The sequence below is a fragment of the Coregonus clupeaformis genome, chromosome 24 (assembly GCF_020615455.1).
Source record: "Coregonus clupeaformis isolate EN_2021a chromosome 24, ASM2061545v1, whole genome shotgun sequence".
NCBI lineage: Eukaryota > Metazoa > Chordata > Actinopteri > Salmoniformes > Salmonidae > Coregonus > Coregonus clupeaformis.
Window position 1 is genome coordinate 49243731 of NC_059215.1, and position 16702 is coordinate 49260432.

The following is a 16702-nucleotide window of genomic DNA, read 5'->3' on the forward strand; positions in this document are numbered from 1 at the left end:
TTTAGCCCATGTTTACACCAATCAATGCCTTTGTGTAGGGAGGACTTTGGGTTAAAGAATTTACTTTGATAGAGAATTGCTCCAGTGCACTGTATCTATCTACAATCCCTAATAAAACAAGTTTGGGTCATACCTCTGTCCACAGATCTGGCAGGTGAAGGGCTTCTCGTTGGTATGCGTCATCATGTGCCTCCTCAGGTCCTTCTTGTTCTTGGAGGCGAAGCTGCAGCTTGGACACTTGTGAGGTCTCAGGTAGGCATGCATGCCCATGTGGGTCTGGGAAAAGAATGGGACAACCCTGTGATGACATGCTTTGGAAGCAGTTGTAGGTCACTACTAGGTCAACGCTGCCATTACAGGCTGCCAACGATACATTCAACCTCATCTATGTGGTGACTGTCAAAAGTCTTCCCTCATGCCCCGTCTCCTAGCCTCCCTCGTGCCCCGTCTCCTAGCCTCCCTCGTGCCCCGTCTCCTAGCCTCCCTCGTGCCCCGTCTCCTAGCCTGAGCCCTCGTGCCCCGTCTCCTAGCCTCCCTCGTGCCCCGGGTCTCCTAGCCTCCCTCGTGCCCCGTCTCCTAGCCTCCCTCGTGCCCCGTCTCCTAGCCTCCCTCGTGCCCCGTCTCCTAGCCTCCCTCGTGCCCAGTCTCCTAGCCTCCCTCGTGCCCCGTCTCCTAGCCTCCCTCGTGCCCAGTCTCCTAGCCTCCCTCGTGCCCCGTCTCCTAGCCTCCCTCGTGCCCCGTCTCCTAGCCTCCCTCGTGCCCCGTCTCCTAGCCTCCCTCGTGCCCCGTCTCCTAGCCTCCCTCGTGCCCCGTCTCCTAGCCTCCCTCGTGCCCCGTCTCCTAGCCTCCCTCGTGCCCCGTCTCCTAGTCTCGTTCTGAAAAGGCATTGGAGGAGAACGTTTCATCCCTCAGATATTCTCCTCAAGGAGGCAAGGAAAGAGGATGAGAGAAATCAAGATGATTCACCATGAGATTCAAATGTCTCAGAGCTGATAAAAGATAGTCCCCCCACCTTGACAACTGGCCAGGAGGAGGCAGTGAAGTCACAGTCAGGACATTTAAAGGTGGAGGGGTCGATGTGGGCCCTCTTGTGGTTCTCCATGTCACTGCGGCCATGGAACGACTCCATGCAGATACGACAGGAGAACCTCTTAGGGTTGAGCTGGTTCTGCTGGGGGGAACCCACCATGGAGGGAGAACCTGGGGCCTCACTGCTCAGCTGGAGAAAGAAAGAAAGAAAGAAAGAAAGAGCACAAAGATGAGACTTATCAGACAGCAGACTTCTGGGGTGGGGGAACCTGGGGCCTCAGACAGAGGGAGGATGAGACGGCTTTCTGCAGCCTAATACAGGCCATACACTACATGACTTCTAAAATCTTAACAACTTGGACTTGCTCACATTTCCTTGTCCCAAATCTTTCATTCCGTCCATCCTCAACCCCAGGACGTGGGTGCTCCCTAGTTTATCCTGCCCTCCGTTTCTCGGTTGTTATTATCATCAAAAAAGAGACGGCGGCGGAGAATATGGACCAGCCAATGGTTGGGCAGACGAGGACAATATGGACTTTCTATTCTACAGAGTGAATTAGAGGTCATATAAAACGTTTGATATTGAAAAGGCAGCTGTGTTCTCTCCACAGCGCCACCAGTCTGTCTCCCATCCCCTCTGTCCTCACGGTGCGTGTTGTTGTTGTTGTTGTTGTTGTTGCTGCTGCCGCTTTCCTCTTCACCATCATCATTTTGGTCTCACATGCTGAGTGCTCATTGGCTATTGGCAGTAGCCGTTGCCCAATTGCGTCGTAGCACTGTTCAGACTACAAATTGCACAACCAACATTTCTGACATGTCAGAAAATTTCAAAAATCGGGACATCCGACAGGGGTCTGGAGAACGGAACAGCCATCATCGGTGCGTCCTTGACCAGCTCAAACTACGCGAGTTCACAGGATTTCACCCCGATCGTGAAAATGTGTCTGGGACGACAAAAAACGTGGCGAAACCGTACTAATGGCCACTCTGATGACCTCTCAGCCATCGGCTGTTCAACTGAACAGAACCTAAAAGCCACAATCCTGACCACATGGATCAAATGAATAGACAGAGCTATGGATGTGGTGGCTCTCTTTAGGCTTACCTCGACCTGTTGCAGCACCCCGTCTCCTAGCCCGGAGGTCAGGTAGAACTTCTCTCTGTTCTGCTGCAGCACCCCGTCTCCTAGCCCGGAGGTCAGGTAGAACTTCTCTCCGTTCTCTCTGACTATTTCTGTTCCCTCCTCCTCTTCCTCCATGGGCTGGGGACTCCCCTCGCCACTGCTGAAAACACAACAACAACACACACGGGAACACAGTGAAAACAGGGAAGTTCTACCTGAACTTGTCCAATGAGAGCAGAGGTTTTTTGTTTTCCCATTGCCCTACTGAACACAACCCTGGCGAGACCATGGTGTTGTAGCTGACTGATGTGATTGACTGTACCTGTATTCAGGTCCGGTGCTGTGGATCTCCTCTGTAGCTTGTTCCACCTGTTCCAACACACTGAAGCCTTCTGCCCTCTCGTAGTCCTGGATGGCCACCTGGGTGATCTCTCCATTCTCATTGGTCCCCGCCTCATAACCCTCCTGCACCTCCTGGACCTAATGGATCATTATTTTGGTGATTTAACATTTTGATTGTTTTTCACACCAACACAAAAATGAACACCAACAAACAGAACAGACAACAAACCCAGTGAACACCGCACAACGTCATCTAGAAGTAAAGGTCCAGCCCATTATAAATGAAACGCTAAAAACTAACTGCAGCAAATATACAATAATATATCATAATAATAGTATTTCATAATATCATAATAATAATAATAATAATATCATAATAATAAATAATATATCATAATAATAGTATATCATAACAGATCATAATAAGATAATAATTTATCATAATAATAGAATATCATTATAATAGTATATCATAATATATAATAATAGTATATAATAATATAATAATAATAAATCATAATCATAGTATATAATAAATCATAATAATAGTATATCATAATATATCATAATAATAGTATATCATAATAAATCATAATAATAGTATATCATAATATATCATAATAATAGTATATCATAATATATCATAATAATAGTATATCATAATAATAGTATACAATAATATATCCTAATAATAGTATATAATATATATCGTAATAATATATTCCATATATGTACCTCCTGTACCAGGGTCTCGCCAGTCTCAGACACGTGAAAGGTCACAACTTTTTGCCCCCCGCCCGTCGCCGAGGTAACGCCCGTCCAGGAGCCTGCTTCTAGAACCTTTGAGTCAGACGACTTCAACACCTGTACCTGAGGTGACAGACAGACAGGCTGCTCATAGACAGAAACTAGATGTATTGCTATTCATGCAGACCATAGCATGTCTCTACTGTTCCTTACGTGGATAGATAAACTAAGCATGGATAGGTCAGATAGAGGGCAAGATAGAACCTTGTCAGGATGTAAAACCAAAGCTTTGGGCCTTTTACCTGCAGTGAGTTTCCCACCAGCTCTCTGGCGTTGCTCATATTCAACAGCAGATCCAGAGCATTCTGGGCTGACAGGTCTGAGTTCCCGGCTGTGGAGACGGAGAGAGACAGTCTCAGTCATGGTTCAGTCATGCCTTACACTCAATATAATATACATTATATGCAAATGTTCCTATTGGGTTTGGTGGTGATCAACGGACCAATTTCTGCTGAGACAATACATTTATATCGAGCCATAAAAAGGCATGTATTTTTTAATCCATGTAATTTTTGTCTGTCCTTTGTATGGCAGGAATCACTGACCCTGTTCGTAGATGATGGTGGTGTTTCCCATTGCATCTTGGGAGACTGAGGCGTTCTGCATTGTCTGCATGGCTTGTAGTGTTTCAGGATCCACTGCCAGCTAACACATGGGAAAAAACAGTCACAGGCCTGCAGCTTTACTAATTCAGAACCTGCAGCTTTACTAATTCAGAACCTGCAGCTTTTCTAATTCAGAACATTCAGCTTTTCTCATTCTAATGCATAGAAATACAAGTATGGCCCTTCAAGCCTGTTTCCAGATCAGTTTGTGATTTTACATTTACATTTTAGTCATTTAGCAGACGCTCTTATCCAGAGCGACTTACAGTTAGTGAGTCGAACCCACAACCCTGGCGTTGCAAGCGCCATGCTCTACCAACTGAGCTACAAGGGGGGACATGTGATGTCTTTCCAACTGCTATGGTCATTGTCATGCCACAGATCTGTCATGCCAGAGATCATAGGAGTTGGCTAATCAACTCTAACAGATCTGGGACCAGGCTATGCCTCTAAATCAACCCTAACAGATCTGGGACCAGGCTCTCTAGACATACGATGGTGTTCTGTAGGCCCGGTGTGTCGTCGTGTTGCTGTTTGAGTTCCTCTATCTGCTGCAGAGTAAAGAAGGGTCTCCTCCTTCGTCTGACGGGCTCCTCGGGGTGCGTAGCGCTCCACTCCTCAAACGCCTCCGGGTGGCGACACTGGACGTGCAGACGCAGGTTCTTACGGTGCTTCGTCATGAAGTGGCACATCTCACAGGAGAACGGTTTCTCTCCTGGGAGGAAGAAATATTCACACATTAAAAACACACGTTAGCCACTGAGAGGCTCAGGGTCAGTCTCAGTGCAACGCCCCTGGATGGAGACCAATTAAGGGGTTGAGTGCCGGGTACAATGGCTGGAGATCAGAGACCAGCAGTTCAGTTCCCACTTTGTACGCCAGGCCCGCAGTTTGAACCAGCAACCTTTTGGCTACTGCTCTGTCTCGCTAACCTCTCGGCTACCTACTGTCCCAACTGTCACCAAATCATTGGTGACTCACCTGTGTGTTTGATGGCCAGGTGTGAGACCAGGAAGTCCTCTTTAGAGGTGGAGTATTTACAGTAGTCACATTTAAAGGGCCGGTCGTTGGTGTGGGACAGCTGGTGGTTGAGCAGGAGCTTCTTGTTGTCACAGTCATAGTCACAGAACTCACACTTGAACCTAGAACAGAAACATGCATTAGATCGCAGGTCTTGAATCTAAACATGTCGACTGGGTCGTGTACGGTAGGAGTAAAGGTTTTGAAACAGGGTGAAATCGAGGTACTAGCTGAGTTTTCTTTCACGGTACAAATTGTTTTTGCTCCAGTGTGTACTGAGCCCCACCTTAGCCTCTTCGCAGAACATAACCCTGGGAGGCAATGTTCTGCTAAGAGGCTATATTCTGCTAAGAGGCACGGTGAAAATGGCACTACATCCTGTACTGACCTGCTGTTGTCCACACTCTGGATGTGTGTGAGGAGATGCATCTTGAACGTATATCTCTTCTTGAAGGACTTCCCACACTGAAGTCAAAGCACATACAGAGATTTATAAAGATTTAAAAACATGATTGATTTGAGTGGATTATTGGAATGGTTAATGATGACAGTGATTAACCATTCCAATAATACACAGGTCTCCTCATTCACATTTAAGAAATCGTTGATTGGCAATTAATAATTAAGATTAATTAATTTAATTGACTTTCTTGTACGTGTGTATGTACATCTCAGTGCTGTTACCTTGTCACACATGTGTGGTTTCTCGGTACTGTGTGTCTTCATGTGCTGAGTGAGTCTCTTCTGCATGGGATAGACTCTGTGGCACACCGGACACGGGAACGACAACACCTTAGATACCTGCTGAGAGTCAGACAGACCACATTGGAACAACACCTTAGATACCTGCTGAGAGTCAGACAGACCACATTGGACATGGGAACAACACCTTAGTAGGGTTGGGCGATGTCAACCTTTGTCCTATCGTGATTATGTACCCAGAAATATTGTGATATATGATTCTATTGCCCCTATTGGTCACCCCCCCCAAAAAACTCAAACTAAAATGACAGTTGGGCTATAATGCAAAATCGAATGCAACTGGACAAATCATGACGAAATATGTTTTTTTTAAAGCCTGGCAAGTGCAAGCAATGGCAAACCTTTTCTAATAACTCTTTCTGGAGGAGGAGCAGAACAGGTGTGTCTGTATTTTACATTTACGTCATTTAGCAGACGCTCTTATCCAGAGCGACTTACATTATTCTTTATTTAAAACATTTTTCATACTGCCCCCCCGTGGGAAACGAACCCACAACCCTGGCGTTGCAAACGCCATGCTCTACCAACTGAGCTACCTCCCTGCCGGCCATTCCCTCCCCTACCCTGGACGATGCTGGGCCAATTGTGCGCCGCCCCATTGGTCTCCCGGTTGCGACCGGCTACATCAGAGCCTGGATACGAACCAGGATCTCTAGTGGCACAGCTAGCACTGCGATGCAGTGCCTTAGACCACTGCGCCACTCGGGAGACACATGTATGGCACCCACATGATGGCACCCACATGATGGAACAGTCTGTCTTACCGTAGTGAGCTAGGTTATAGGACTACATCATGATGGAGTAGTGACTGTCTGATGAGGAACGGTCTGTCTTACCGTAGTGAGCTAGGTTATAGGACTACATCATGATGGAGCAGTGACTGTCTGATGAGGAACGGGTTGTCTTACCGTAGTGAGCTAGGTTATAGGACTACATCATGATGGAGTAGTGACTGTCTGATGAGGAACGGTCTGTCTTACCGTAGTGAGCTAGGTTATAGGACTACATCATGATGGAGCAGTGACTGTCTGATGAGGAACGGTCTGTGTTACCGTAGTGAGCTAGGTTATAGGACTACATCATGATGGAGTAGTGACTGTCTGATGAGGAACGGTCTGTCTTACCGTAGTGAGCTAGGTTATAGGACTACATCATGATGGAGTAGTGACTGTCTGATGAGGAACGGTCTGTGTTACCGTAGTGAGCTAGGTTATAGGACTACATCATGATGGAGCAGTGACTGTCTGATGAGGAACGGTCTGTGTTACCGTAGTGAGCTAGGTTATAGGACTACATCATGATGGAGTAGTGACTGTCTGATGAGGAACGGTCTGTCTTACCGTAGTGAGCTAGGTTATAGGACTACATCATGATGGAGTAGTGACTGTCTGATGAGGAACGGTCTGTCTTACCGTAGTGAGCTAGGTTATAGGACTACATCATGATGGAGTAGTGACTGTGATGAGGAACGGTCTGTCTTACCGTAGTGAGCTAGGTTATAGGACTACATCATGATGGAGCAGTGACTGTCTGATGAGGAACGGTCTGTCTTACCGTAGTGAGCTAGGTTATAGGACTACATCATGATGGAGCAGTGACTGTCTGATGAGGGCTGTCTTACCGTAGTGAGCTAGGTTATAGGACTACATCATGATGGAGTAGTGACTGTCTGATGAGGAACGGTCTGTCTTACCGTAGTGAGCTAGGTTATAGGACTACATCATGATGGAGTAGTGACTGTGATGAGGAACGGTCTGTCTTACCGTAGTGAGCTAGGTTATAGGACTACATCATGATGGAGAAGTGACCGTCTGATGAGGAACGGTCTGTCTTACCGTAGTGAGCTAGGTTATAGGACTACATCACGATGGAGCAGTGACTGTCTGATGAGGTCTGTCTTACCGTAGTGAGCTAGGTTATAGGACTACATCATGATGGAGCAGTGACTGTCTGATGAGGAACGGTCTGTCTTACCGTAGTGAGCTAGGTTATAGGACTACATCATGATGGAGCAGTGACTGTCTGATGAGGAACGGTCTGTGTTACCGTAGTGAGCTAGGTTATAGGACTACATCATGATGGAGCAGTGACTGTCTGATGAGGAACGGTCTGTCTTACCGTAGTGAGCTAGGTTATAGGACTACATCATGATGGAGTAGTGACTGTCTGATGAGGAACGGTCTGTCTTACCGTAGTGAGCTAGGTTATAGGACTACATCATGATGGAGAAGTGACCGTCTGATGAGGAACGGTCTGTCTTACCGTAGTGACATCATAGGCTGGATAATAATTGCTTTATTTGCCTCATAAAATAATAGAAAAATAAATAATATTGTTTGTTCGATCTATCATAAAGCTGTGATTGAGAATAGCCTATGCCTAGCTTTGTTCTTGTTGTTGTTGTTTTTGAAAGCCACAACTTTAGGACAACACCCTCGTAGGCTAGAATATTTGGGAAATAAGCTCCTGTTGATAACTTTAGCTTGTATTAAATATTTAATGACAGGCCAGTAGGACGGATGAGGATGGGTTATGGGTCATTTCGTTTTCAACCTCGCATGCGATGACTTTTCCGGCGCCCACATGGATAATTACTTCCTTAAAAAGGCCTAAACTTAAAGTTCCTTTATGCTATTGATATAGTTGGTTATTTTATAAGGGATGATCCACAGGGGGCCAGTATGAAAATGTATGCACTCACTAATTGTAAGTCGCTCTGGATAAGAGCGTCTGCTAAATGACTATAAAATGTCAATTGGATCACACATAAAAGAATGATCTGGATAGAAAAGGCCTCACTATGGTAATTTAACATTTATTGATAAAAGGGGAAAATACTTACTGACTCAGACTTTGTTTTCCTGTGAAAGGAAGAAAAATATGTTAGGGGATCTAATGATTGATTGATTAATTGATTGATCAAACTTTTTTTTTTTTTTTTTTTTTTTGATCGAGTTGATCAATCTCAAATCTAAACACCAGTAAAAGCTCAATGTGCCATGCACTGTAGGTCTGGTACTGTGAGTTGTGTACTGTAGGTCTGGTACTGTGAGTTGTGTACTGTGTGTCTGGTACTGTGAGTTGTGTACTGTGAGTTGTGTACTGTGAGTTGTGTACTGTGTGTCTGGTACTGTGAGTTGTGTACTGTGAGTTGTGCACTGTAGGTCTGGTACTGTGAGTTGTGTACTGTGAGTTGTGCACTGTAGGTCTGGTACTGTGAGTTGTGTACTGTAGGTCTGGTACTGTGAGTTGTGTACTGTGAGTTGTGCACTGTGGGTCTGGTACTGTGAGTTGTGTACTGTGAGTTGTGTACTGTAGGTCTGGTACTGTGAGTTGTGTACTGTATGTCTGGTACTGTGAGTTGTGTACTGTGAGTTGTGCACTGTAGGTCTGGTACTGTGAGTTGTGTACTGTGAGTTGTGCACTGTAGGTCTGGTACTGTGAGTTGTGTGGAGCTCACAGGGGAATGTCACACATGGTGGCAGGAAATAACATACTGCTCCTTGTTGTGCATTGCAGAGTGTCTGATGACATCGTGTGTGTGTGTGTGTGTGTGTGTGTGTGTGTGTGTGTGTGTGTGCGCACACATACTTGTTCTTGTTGTGTATTGCTGAGTGTCTGATGACATCCTTCTTATACACACTGCTGTAGTCACACTCCTCACACTTAAAGGGCTTGTTCCCCTGGTGGTTGAACATGTGTTCCTGTTAACACAGCAGAGACCACAGGCTCTTATCATTCCCACGGTGGTTATTACAGACAGTACAGGGAACAGACCAGGCCTGAGACACGAGAGAACAACTGAAGACTGATTCAATGATTGATTGAAGAAGCAGTGTAATTATTTAGCAATAAAATACTAAAATGACCTGCTGAAGTCTACACACCTCTTGCAGTTGTCACATTTTGCTGCCTTAAATCTAAGGGATTACATTAGGTTGTTTTCCCTACAGATCTACACAACCTGCTCCACATTTTCAAAGTGAAAGAAAAAAAAAGTATAGAAAATGTTCTAAATTAATACAAAAATGAAGATGTCTTGATTGCGTATGTCAGGGTTTCCCAACTGGCGGCCGGCGGGTGGCTTCATTTGGCCCCCAAGTTCTTATTGCATTATTATTGTTGGACAATAGTCAGTAAAAACACCTGGAAATCAGCTCCAAGTGATTTTACTGTACAGTGAGGAGAAAAAAGTATTTGATCCCCTGCTGATTTTGTACGTTTGCCCACTGACAAAGAAATGATCAGTCTATAATTTGAATGGTAGGTTTATTTGAACAGTGAGAGACAAAATAACAACAAAAAAATCCAGAAAAACACATGTCAAAAATGTTATAAATTGATTTGCATTGTATTGAGGGAAATAAGTATTTGACCCCCTCTCAATCAGAAAGATTTCTGGCTCCCAGGGTCTTTTATACAGGTAACGAGCTGAGATTAGGAGCACACTCTTAAAGGGAGTGCTCCTAATCGCAGTTTGTTACCTGTATAAAAGACACCTGTCCACAGAAGCAATCAATCAATCAGATTCCAAACTCTCCACCATGGCCAAGACCAAAGAGCTCTCCAAGGATGTCAGGGCCAAGATTGTAGACCTACACAAGGCTGGAATGGGCTACAAGACCATCGCCAAGCAGCTTGGTCAGAAGGTGACAACAGTTGGTGCGATTATTCGCAAATGCAAGAAACACAAAATAACTGTCCATCTCCCACGGCCTGGGGCTCCATGCAAGATCTCACCTCGTGGAGTTGCAATGATCATGAGAACGGTGAGGAATCAGCCCAGAGCTACACGGGAGGATCTTGTCAATGATCTCAAGGCAGCTAGGACCATAGTCACCAAGAAAACAATTGGTAACACACTACGCCGTGAAGGACTGAAATCCTGCAGCGCCCGCAAGCTCCCCCTGCTCAAGAAAGCACATATACAGGCCCGTCTGAAGTTTGCCAATGAACATCTGAATGATTCAGAGGAGAACTGGGTGAAAGTGTTGTGGTCAGATGAGACCAAAATCGAGCTCTTTGGCATCAACTCAACTCGCCATGTTTGGAGGAGGTGGAATGCTGCCTATGACCCCAAGAACACCATCCCACCGTCAAACATGGAGGTGGAAACATTATGCTTTGGGGGTGTTTTTCTGCTAAGGGACAGGACAACTTCACCGCATCAAAGGGATGATGGACGAGGCCCATGTACCGTCAATCTTGGGTGAGAACCTCCTTCCCTTCAGCCAGGGCATTGAGAATGGGTCGTGGATGGGTATTCCAGCATGACAATGATCCAAAACATACGGCCAAGGCAACAAAGGAGTGGCTCAAGAAGAAGCACATTAAGGTCCTGGAGTGGCCTAGCCAGTCTCCAGACCTTAATCCCATAGAAAATCTGTGGAGGGGAGCTGAAGGTTCGAGTTGCCAAACGTCAGCCTCGAAACCTTAATGACTTGGAGAAGATCTGCAAAGAGGAGTGGGACAAAATCCCTCCTGAGATGTGTGCAAAACCTGGTGGCCAACTACAAGAAACGTCTGACCTCTGATTGCCAACAAGGGTTTTGCCACCAAGTACTAAGTCATGTTTTGCAGAGGGGTCAAATACTTATTTCCCTCATTAAAATGCAAATCAATGTATAACATTTTTTACATGCGTTTTTCTGGATTTTTTTGTTGTTATTCTGTCTCTCACTGTTCAAATAAACCTGCCATTAAAATGACATGTAAAACATGTCTTTGTCGGTGGGCAAACGTACAAAAATCAGCAGGGGATCAAATACTTTTTTCCCTCACTGTATATACAAATGTAAGAAAGGTTTGAAATGATTATGTTTTAGTCAAATATGATCTGTTTGGGCTTCTTATGGTCAATTTGCAGCCAACAAATTATTTGTAATTATGTTCCGGCCCCCCGACAACAAAAAAAATACAATAAAATAAAATTGACCTGTGGTGGAATCTAGCTGATGATACCTAGTGTATGTCTTCACACCCCAGAGTTAATACTCGGTGGAAGCACGTTTGGCAGCCATTACAGCTGTAAATCATTTTGAATAGGAATTATTTTTTTTAATCATTCATGGACAGCAATATTCAAACTGTGTCTGATTTTCAAACTGATTTAAAGTAAGGACCACTCTGGTACACTCAACACCTCCCCGAAAGCCATTCTGCTGTGTCTTTGGCATTAACATTTGTGTAATTGTCCCACAAAAAAAAAAGTTCGGTTTTGCGCTAACGCTTTCCATGGACTTTGCTCCTTTCATATTTATTTTGATCCTGACAAACTCCCCAGTTCATGCCGGTGACAAGCATACCCATAACATGTATTTAACCAAAGAAAACAAGTGATAGACAACAATACAGATAAAAAATGAATTAAAACAAACAAACAAAAAACGGTGTGCAGGTTGGAAGCCCAAGGGCTTATATGAAAACCACACTACAAAGAAAAACAATATACAATACATAAGTACAAAACTAAAAAAGGTTTGTTAAAACAGACAAAAGCTACTAATTATAAATGAATAAATGAATTGATCAGTAATTACTGTTTTGTTTAAATGTGGGTGTGCATGTGGGTGTGTGAGAGTTAGGCTATATGGAGGAGATTACTGAGTAGTTTGGTTAATCAGGCTGACCCCCAGTCTTCACTTGAAGTTATTGAGGGATGATGATGTTTTGGCAATGTGAAGATTAGAATGCCAGAGGATGGTATGTCTGTATCTGATAGTGAATAATATAATAATAATAATAATAATAATAATAAGCCATTTAGCAGACGCTTTTATCCAAAGCGACTTACAGTCATGTCATCAGACACTCTGCAATGCACAACAAGGAGCAGTATGTTATTTCCTGCCACCATGTGTGACATTCCCCTGTGAGCTCCACACAACTCACAGTACCAGACCTACAGTGCACAACTCACATGCAGGTCCCGGGGATCGAACCCACTACCCTGGCGTTACAAGCGCCATGCTCTACCAATTGAGCTACAGAGGACCACAAACCCCCCAAAAATCCATTTTAATTTGAGGTTGTAAGGCAACAAAATAAGAAAAATGTCAAGGGGGGTGAATACTTTCGCAAGCCAATGCGACTATGTGAGGTGCGGAGGTGGGGAGGGTGAAGGTTATCGTTGTGTTATATAGATGGATTTCAGAAATAACCTGGAAGAATCCATTGAAGGGTATAGGTAAACTGTCTGGGAGGTATGTTTATCATAAACATACAGTGGCTTGCGAAAGTATTCACCCCCCTTGAAATGTTTCCTATTTTGTTGCCTTACAACCTCGAATTAAAATGGATTTTTGGGGGGTTTGTATCATTTGATTTACACAACATGCCTACCACTTTTTCTTATGAAACAAACAAGAAATAAGACAAAAAAAACAGAAAACTTGAGTGTGCATAACTATGCATTTTCCTTGATGACCAAAAAGCTAAATTTTTGTCTCATCTGACCAGAGTACCTTCTTCCATATGTTTGGGGAGTCTCCCACATGCCTTTTGGCGAACACTTTTTTCTGGCCACTCTTCCGTAAAGCCCAGCTCTGTGGAGTGTACGGCTTAAAGTGGTCCTATGGACAGATCCTCCAATCTCCGCTGTGGAGCTTTGCAGCTCCTTCAGGGTTATCTTTGGTCTCTTTGTTGCCTCTGATTAATGCCCTCCTTGCCTGGTCCGTGAGTTTTGGTGGGCGGCCCTCTCTTGGCAGGTTTGTTGTGGTGCCATATTCTTTCCATTTTTTAAATAATGGATTTAAATGGTGCTCTGTGGGATGTTCAAAGTTTCTGATATTTTTTTATAATCCAACCCTGATCTGTACTTCTCCACAACTTTGTCCCTGACCTGTTTGGAGAGCTCCTTGGTCTTCATGGTGCCGCTTGCTTGGTGGTGCCCCTTGCTTAGTGGTGTTGCAGACTCTGGGGCCTTTCAGAACAGGTGTATATATACCGAGAGCATGTGACAGATCATGTGACACTTAAATAAAGTCCACCTGTGTGCAATCTAACTAATTATGTGACTTCTGAAGGTAATTGGTTGCACCAGATCTTATTTAGGGGCTTCATAGCAAAGGGGGTGAATACATATGCACGCACCACTTTTTCGTTATTTATTTTTTTTGTTTAAAAAAATTCAGTTATTTTTTTAATTTCACTTCACCAATTTGGACTATTTTGTGTATGTCCATTACATGAAATCCAAATAAAAATCAATTTAAATTACAGGTTGTAATGCAACAAAATAGGCAAAATGCCAAGGGGATGAATACTTTTGCAAGACACTGTAACTACATAGCCAATTACATGTATAACCGTAATAATGCAATTTAGATATTTAATAATAATAATATTTCATGATCAACCATGTCAAACGCTTTGGACAATAATTGAAAATACAAAAAGGGATCAACAACATTGCATTCACTCCACATAAAATCTAATAAAATATTATTTTTCACATACTTCGTAAACAACAGGTGTAGACTAACAGTGAAATGCTTACTTACGGGTCCTTTTCCAACAATGCAGAATTAAGATCAAAGATACAAACATCTTATTTAAAAAATTGAAATAGTTATACGAGAAATAACGAATACCAATAAGGAGTAAAATTAACATGGCTATATACAGGGAGTACCAGTACCAAGCTGATGTGAAAAGAAGGAAGCCTGCATTAAAACAAAAAACAATCAAATCATCCATTATGTTTGCAACAAGGCCCTTATGTAATACTGCAAGACAACATGGCAAATAAATTCACATTTTGGCTTAAAATAAATCCAATCCAACACATCACAGAGTGAAACCCTCTGTATTTCCATGAAATGTGGTGGCAGCATCATGTTATGGGTATGTTTGTTTTCGGCAGGGACTGGGGAGTTTATCAGGATTAAAATAAATATGAAAGGAGCAAAGCCCGTGTAAAAAGTTAGAGGAAAACCTGCCTCAGTCTTTTGAAAACCTAACCCTGGGATAGAGTTTTATTTCTCAGTGGGACAATTATACACATTTTAATGCCAAAGACACACCAGAATGGCTTTCCAAGAGGTGTTGAGTGTTCCTGAATGGCCCAGTCTTAGTACTGACTTAAATCTGCTTGAGAATCAGAGACAAGGTTTGAATATTGCTGTCCATCAATGATTCCCAACCAAATGTACTGAGCTTGAGCGATTTAGACAAAAACAATGGATAATATGTAGCCCTAAGACTTGGTAGAGTCTTATTCAAAATGACTTACAGCTGCAATCGCTGCCAAAGGTGCTTCTAACTTAATACAAAAAATACTTTAAAAAATAAAATAAAATAAACTTTTTCTTTCACTTTGAAAATGTGGACCAGGTTGTGTAGATCTGTAGGGTAAAACAATCCAATTGAATCCCTTTAGACTTAATTTTATGGCAGCAAAATATGACAACTGTGCAAGGGGTGTGTAGACTTTCAATAGGCACTGTACGACTGACCGACTGACTGGCTGACCGTCTGACCGACCGGCTGACCGACCGTCTGGCTGACCGACCGGCTGACCGACCGGCTGACCGGCCTGTATGCCCCGGCCCACTCACCTTGAGCGAGGACCATCGTTTGCAGCGGTAGTTACACTGCAGGCATTTGAAGCACTCTGGGTCGTTTCCTTGGTGAGAGTCTACGTGGAACCTCAGGTCCTCCTGGGACAGGAAGCGAGAGCCGCAGATCCAACAGTTGTGAGGCCTCAGGAGCGGCTTCAGAGACTTACAGTACCTAACAGAACAGACAGGGAGGAGGTTAGGGAGAAGTTTGCTGAAAGCTTCATAGCTCATACAGTACTTTATTTCTCTGGACGACCCACAGAAGACTGACAGCCTTATAATACCATCTAGAGAATGCAGGGGAGGAGGTAGTCATGGTATGGTTGCGAGAGTTTTTTCTGCAGATAAATCATTTACAGAATGATATACCTTTTTCACACTACAGAGCAATGCTGTGCTACCTGTACTGCGTGGCCTGGTTACGCATTCCATCACATCTGCTGGAACAATGCTGGAAAGGACAATTTGAAAAGAAAATATCCTTGCCAGCACACTTCCAGTACAGTTGGAGCCCTCCCAATACTTCAAAAAAAGGGTATATAGCTGTTGAAAGTATTCAGTGAGAAACGGTAGTCTGCTCCAGGTGTCAGTAATAATATGAAACCGGGTCGTACTTGCGGTTCATGTACTTCTTGTATTTCTTTCTGATGAACCGCTTGGAGGGTCGACCCCGTTTCCTGGGGAAAAGCTCAGCCTCTTCCGGCCTCCCATTGGACGACGGGTCTTTGTTCTCAGAGTCCGATTGGCTGATGCCGGCTTCTGCTGCGTTTCCATTAGCCAAGGGACCTGGTCCGTTTCCCAGGCCTGAGGAACTGGCCTCCTCCGAGCCTTGAGGGTCCACACTGCCCTTAGGCTTTGACATCCCATCTGCTGCTGCTTCTGTATACATCCAAAACAAGAAGTTCATGCCCTGATAACAAACCTATTGAATAACAGCTAAGATAATTCAAATGAAAGACACACAGCATTCTCTTCATGCAGTTGGATTCCCACCAGCTTTTCAGCTAGAAAGCGTTCACTTTACAATGGACAGATTATTCAGGAAAAACAGAGGTGGCGAGTATTGTGCAGTATATGATACCCACCCTTGCCGTTGTAGCTGCCCTCTGTATAGGTGAACTTCCTGGGTCGTCCCACCCTGCGTCTGGGGCGGTCTGTGGAGGAGGAAGAGCAGGGAGGTGGGACAGGCTGTTTCAGCAAGGCGGGCTGTCTGCCCCTACAGTCCTCATCTGCTGGGTTATAGTCACTGTCCTCTGGAGAGAGAAAAGGGGGAGAGAGTGAGTGTGTGAATCCCAAATCGACTGCTAATCCCTACACCCAGGTGGCAGATCTGAGAGGGTTGGATATTTTTAATAATATAATATGCCATTTAGCAGACGCTTTTATCCAAAGCGACTTACAGTCATGCGTGCATACATTTTTTTTTTGTGTATGGGTGGTCCCGGGGATCGAAC

The 16702-nt window shown here is 44.1% G+C and overlaps 1 protein-coding gene across 4 annotated transcripts in view; it reads right to left on the bottom strand.

Annotated features, from left to right (window-relative positions):
- Positions 1-16702, bottom strand: part of znf335 (zinc finger protein 335) — a 41219-nt gene that overhangs the window by 8551 nt on the left and 15966 nt on the right. For 3 of the 4 annotated variants that reach the window (XM_041845309.2, XM_045207300.1, XM_041845308.2), the window contains exons 10-25: positions 16334-16501; positions 15863-16127; positions 15246-15420; positions 9280-9392; positions 8531-8549; positions 5611-5730; positions 5315-5391; positions 4888-5048; positions 4401-4621; positions 3847-3946; positions 3544-3632; positions 3230-3364; positions 2475-2632; positions 2135-2312; positions 1013-1219; positions 134-276 (exon numbers count right to left, since the gene is read on the bottom strand). In XM_041845309.2, coding sequence (XP_041701243.2) covers positions 134-276; positions 1013-1219; positions 2135-2312; positions 2475-2632; positions 3230-3364; positions 3544-3632; positions 3847-3946; positions 4401-4621; positions 4888-5048; positions 5315-5391; positions 5611-5730; positions 8531-8549; positions 9280-9392; positions 15246-15420; positions 15863-16127; positions 16334-16501 — 2329 coding nt within the window. The remainder of the gene's footprint in view (positions 1-133; positions 277-1012; positions 1220-2134; positions 2313-2474; positions 2633-3229; positions 3365-3543; positions 3633-3846; positions 3947-4400; positions 4622-4887; positions 5049-5314; positions 5392-5610; positions 5731-8530; positions 8550-9279; positions 9393-15245; positions 15421-15862; positions 16128-16333; positions 16502-16702) is intronic. The other variant, XM_045207299.1, reaches the window with a different exon arrangement.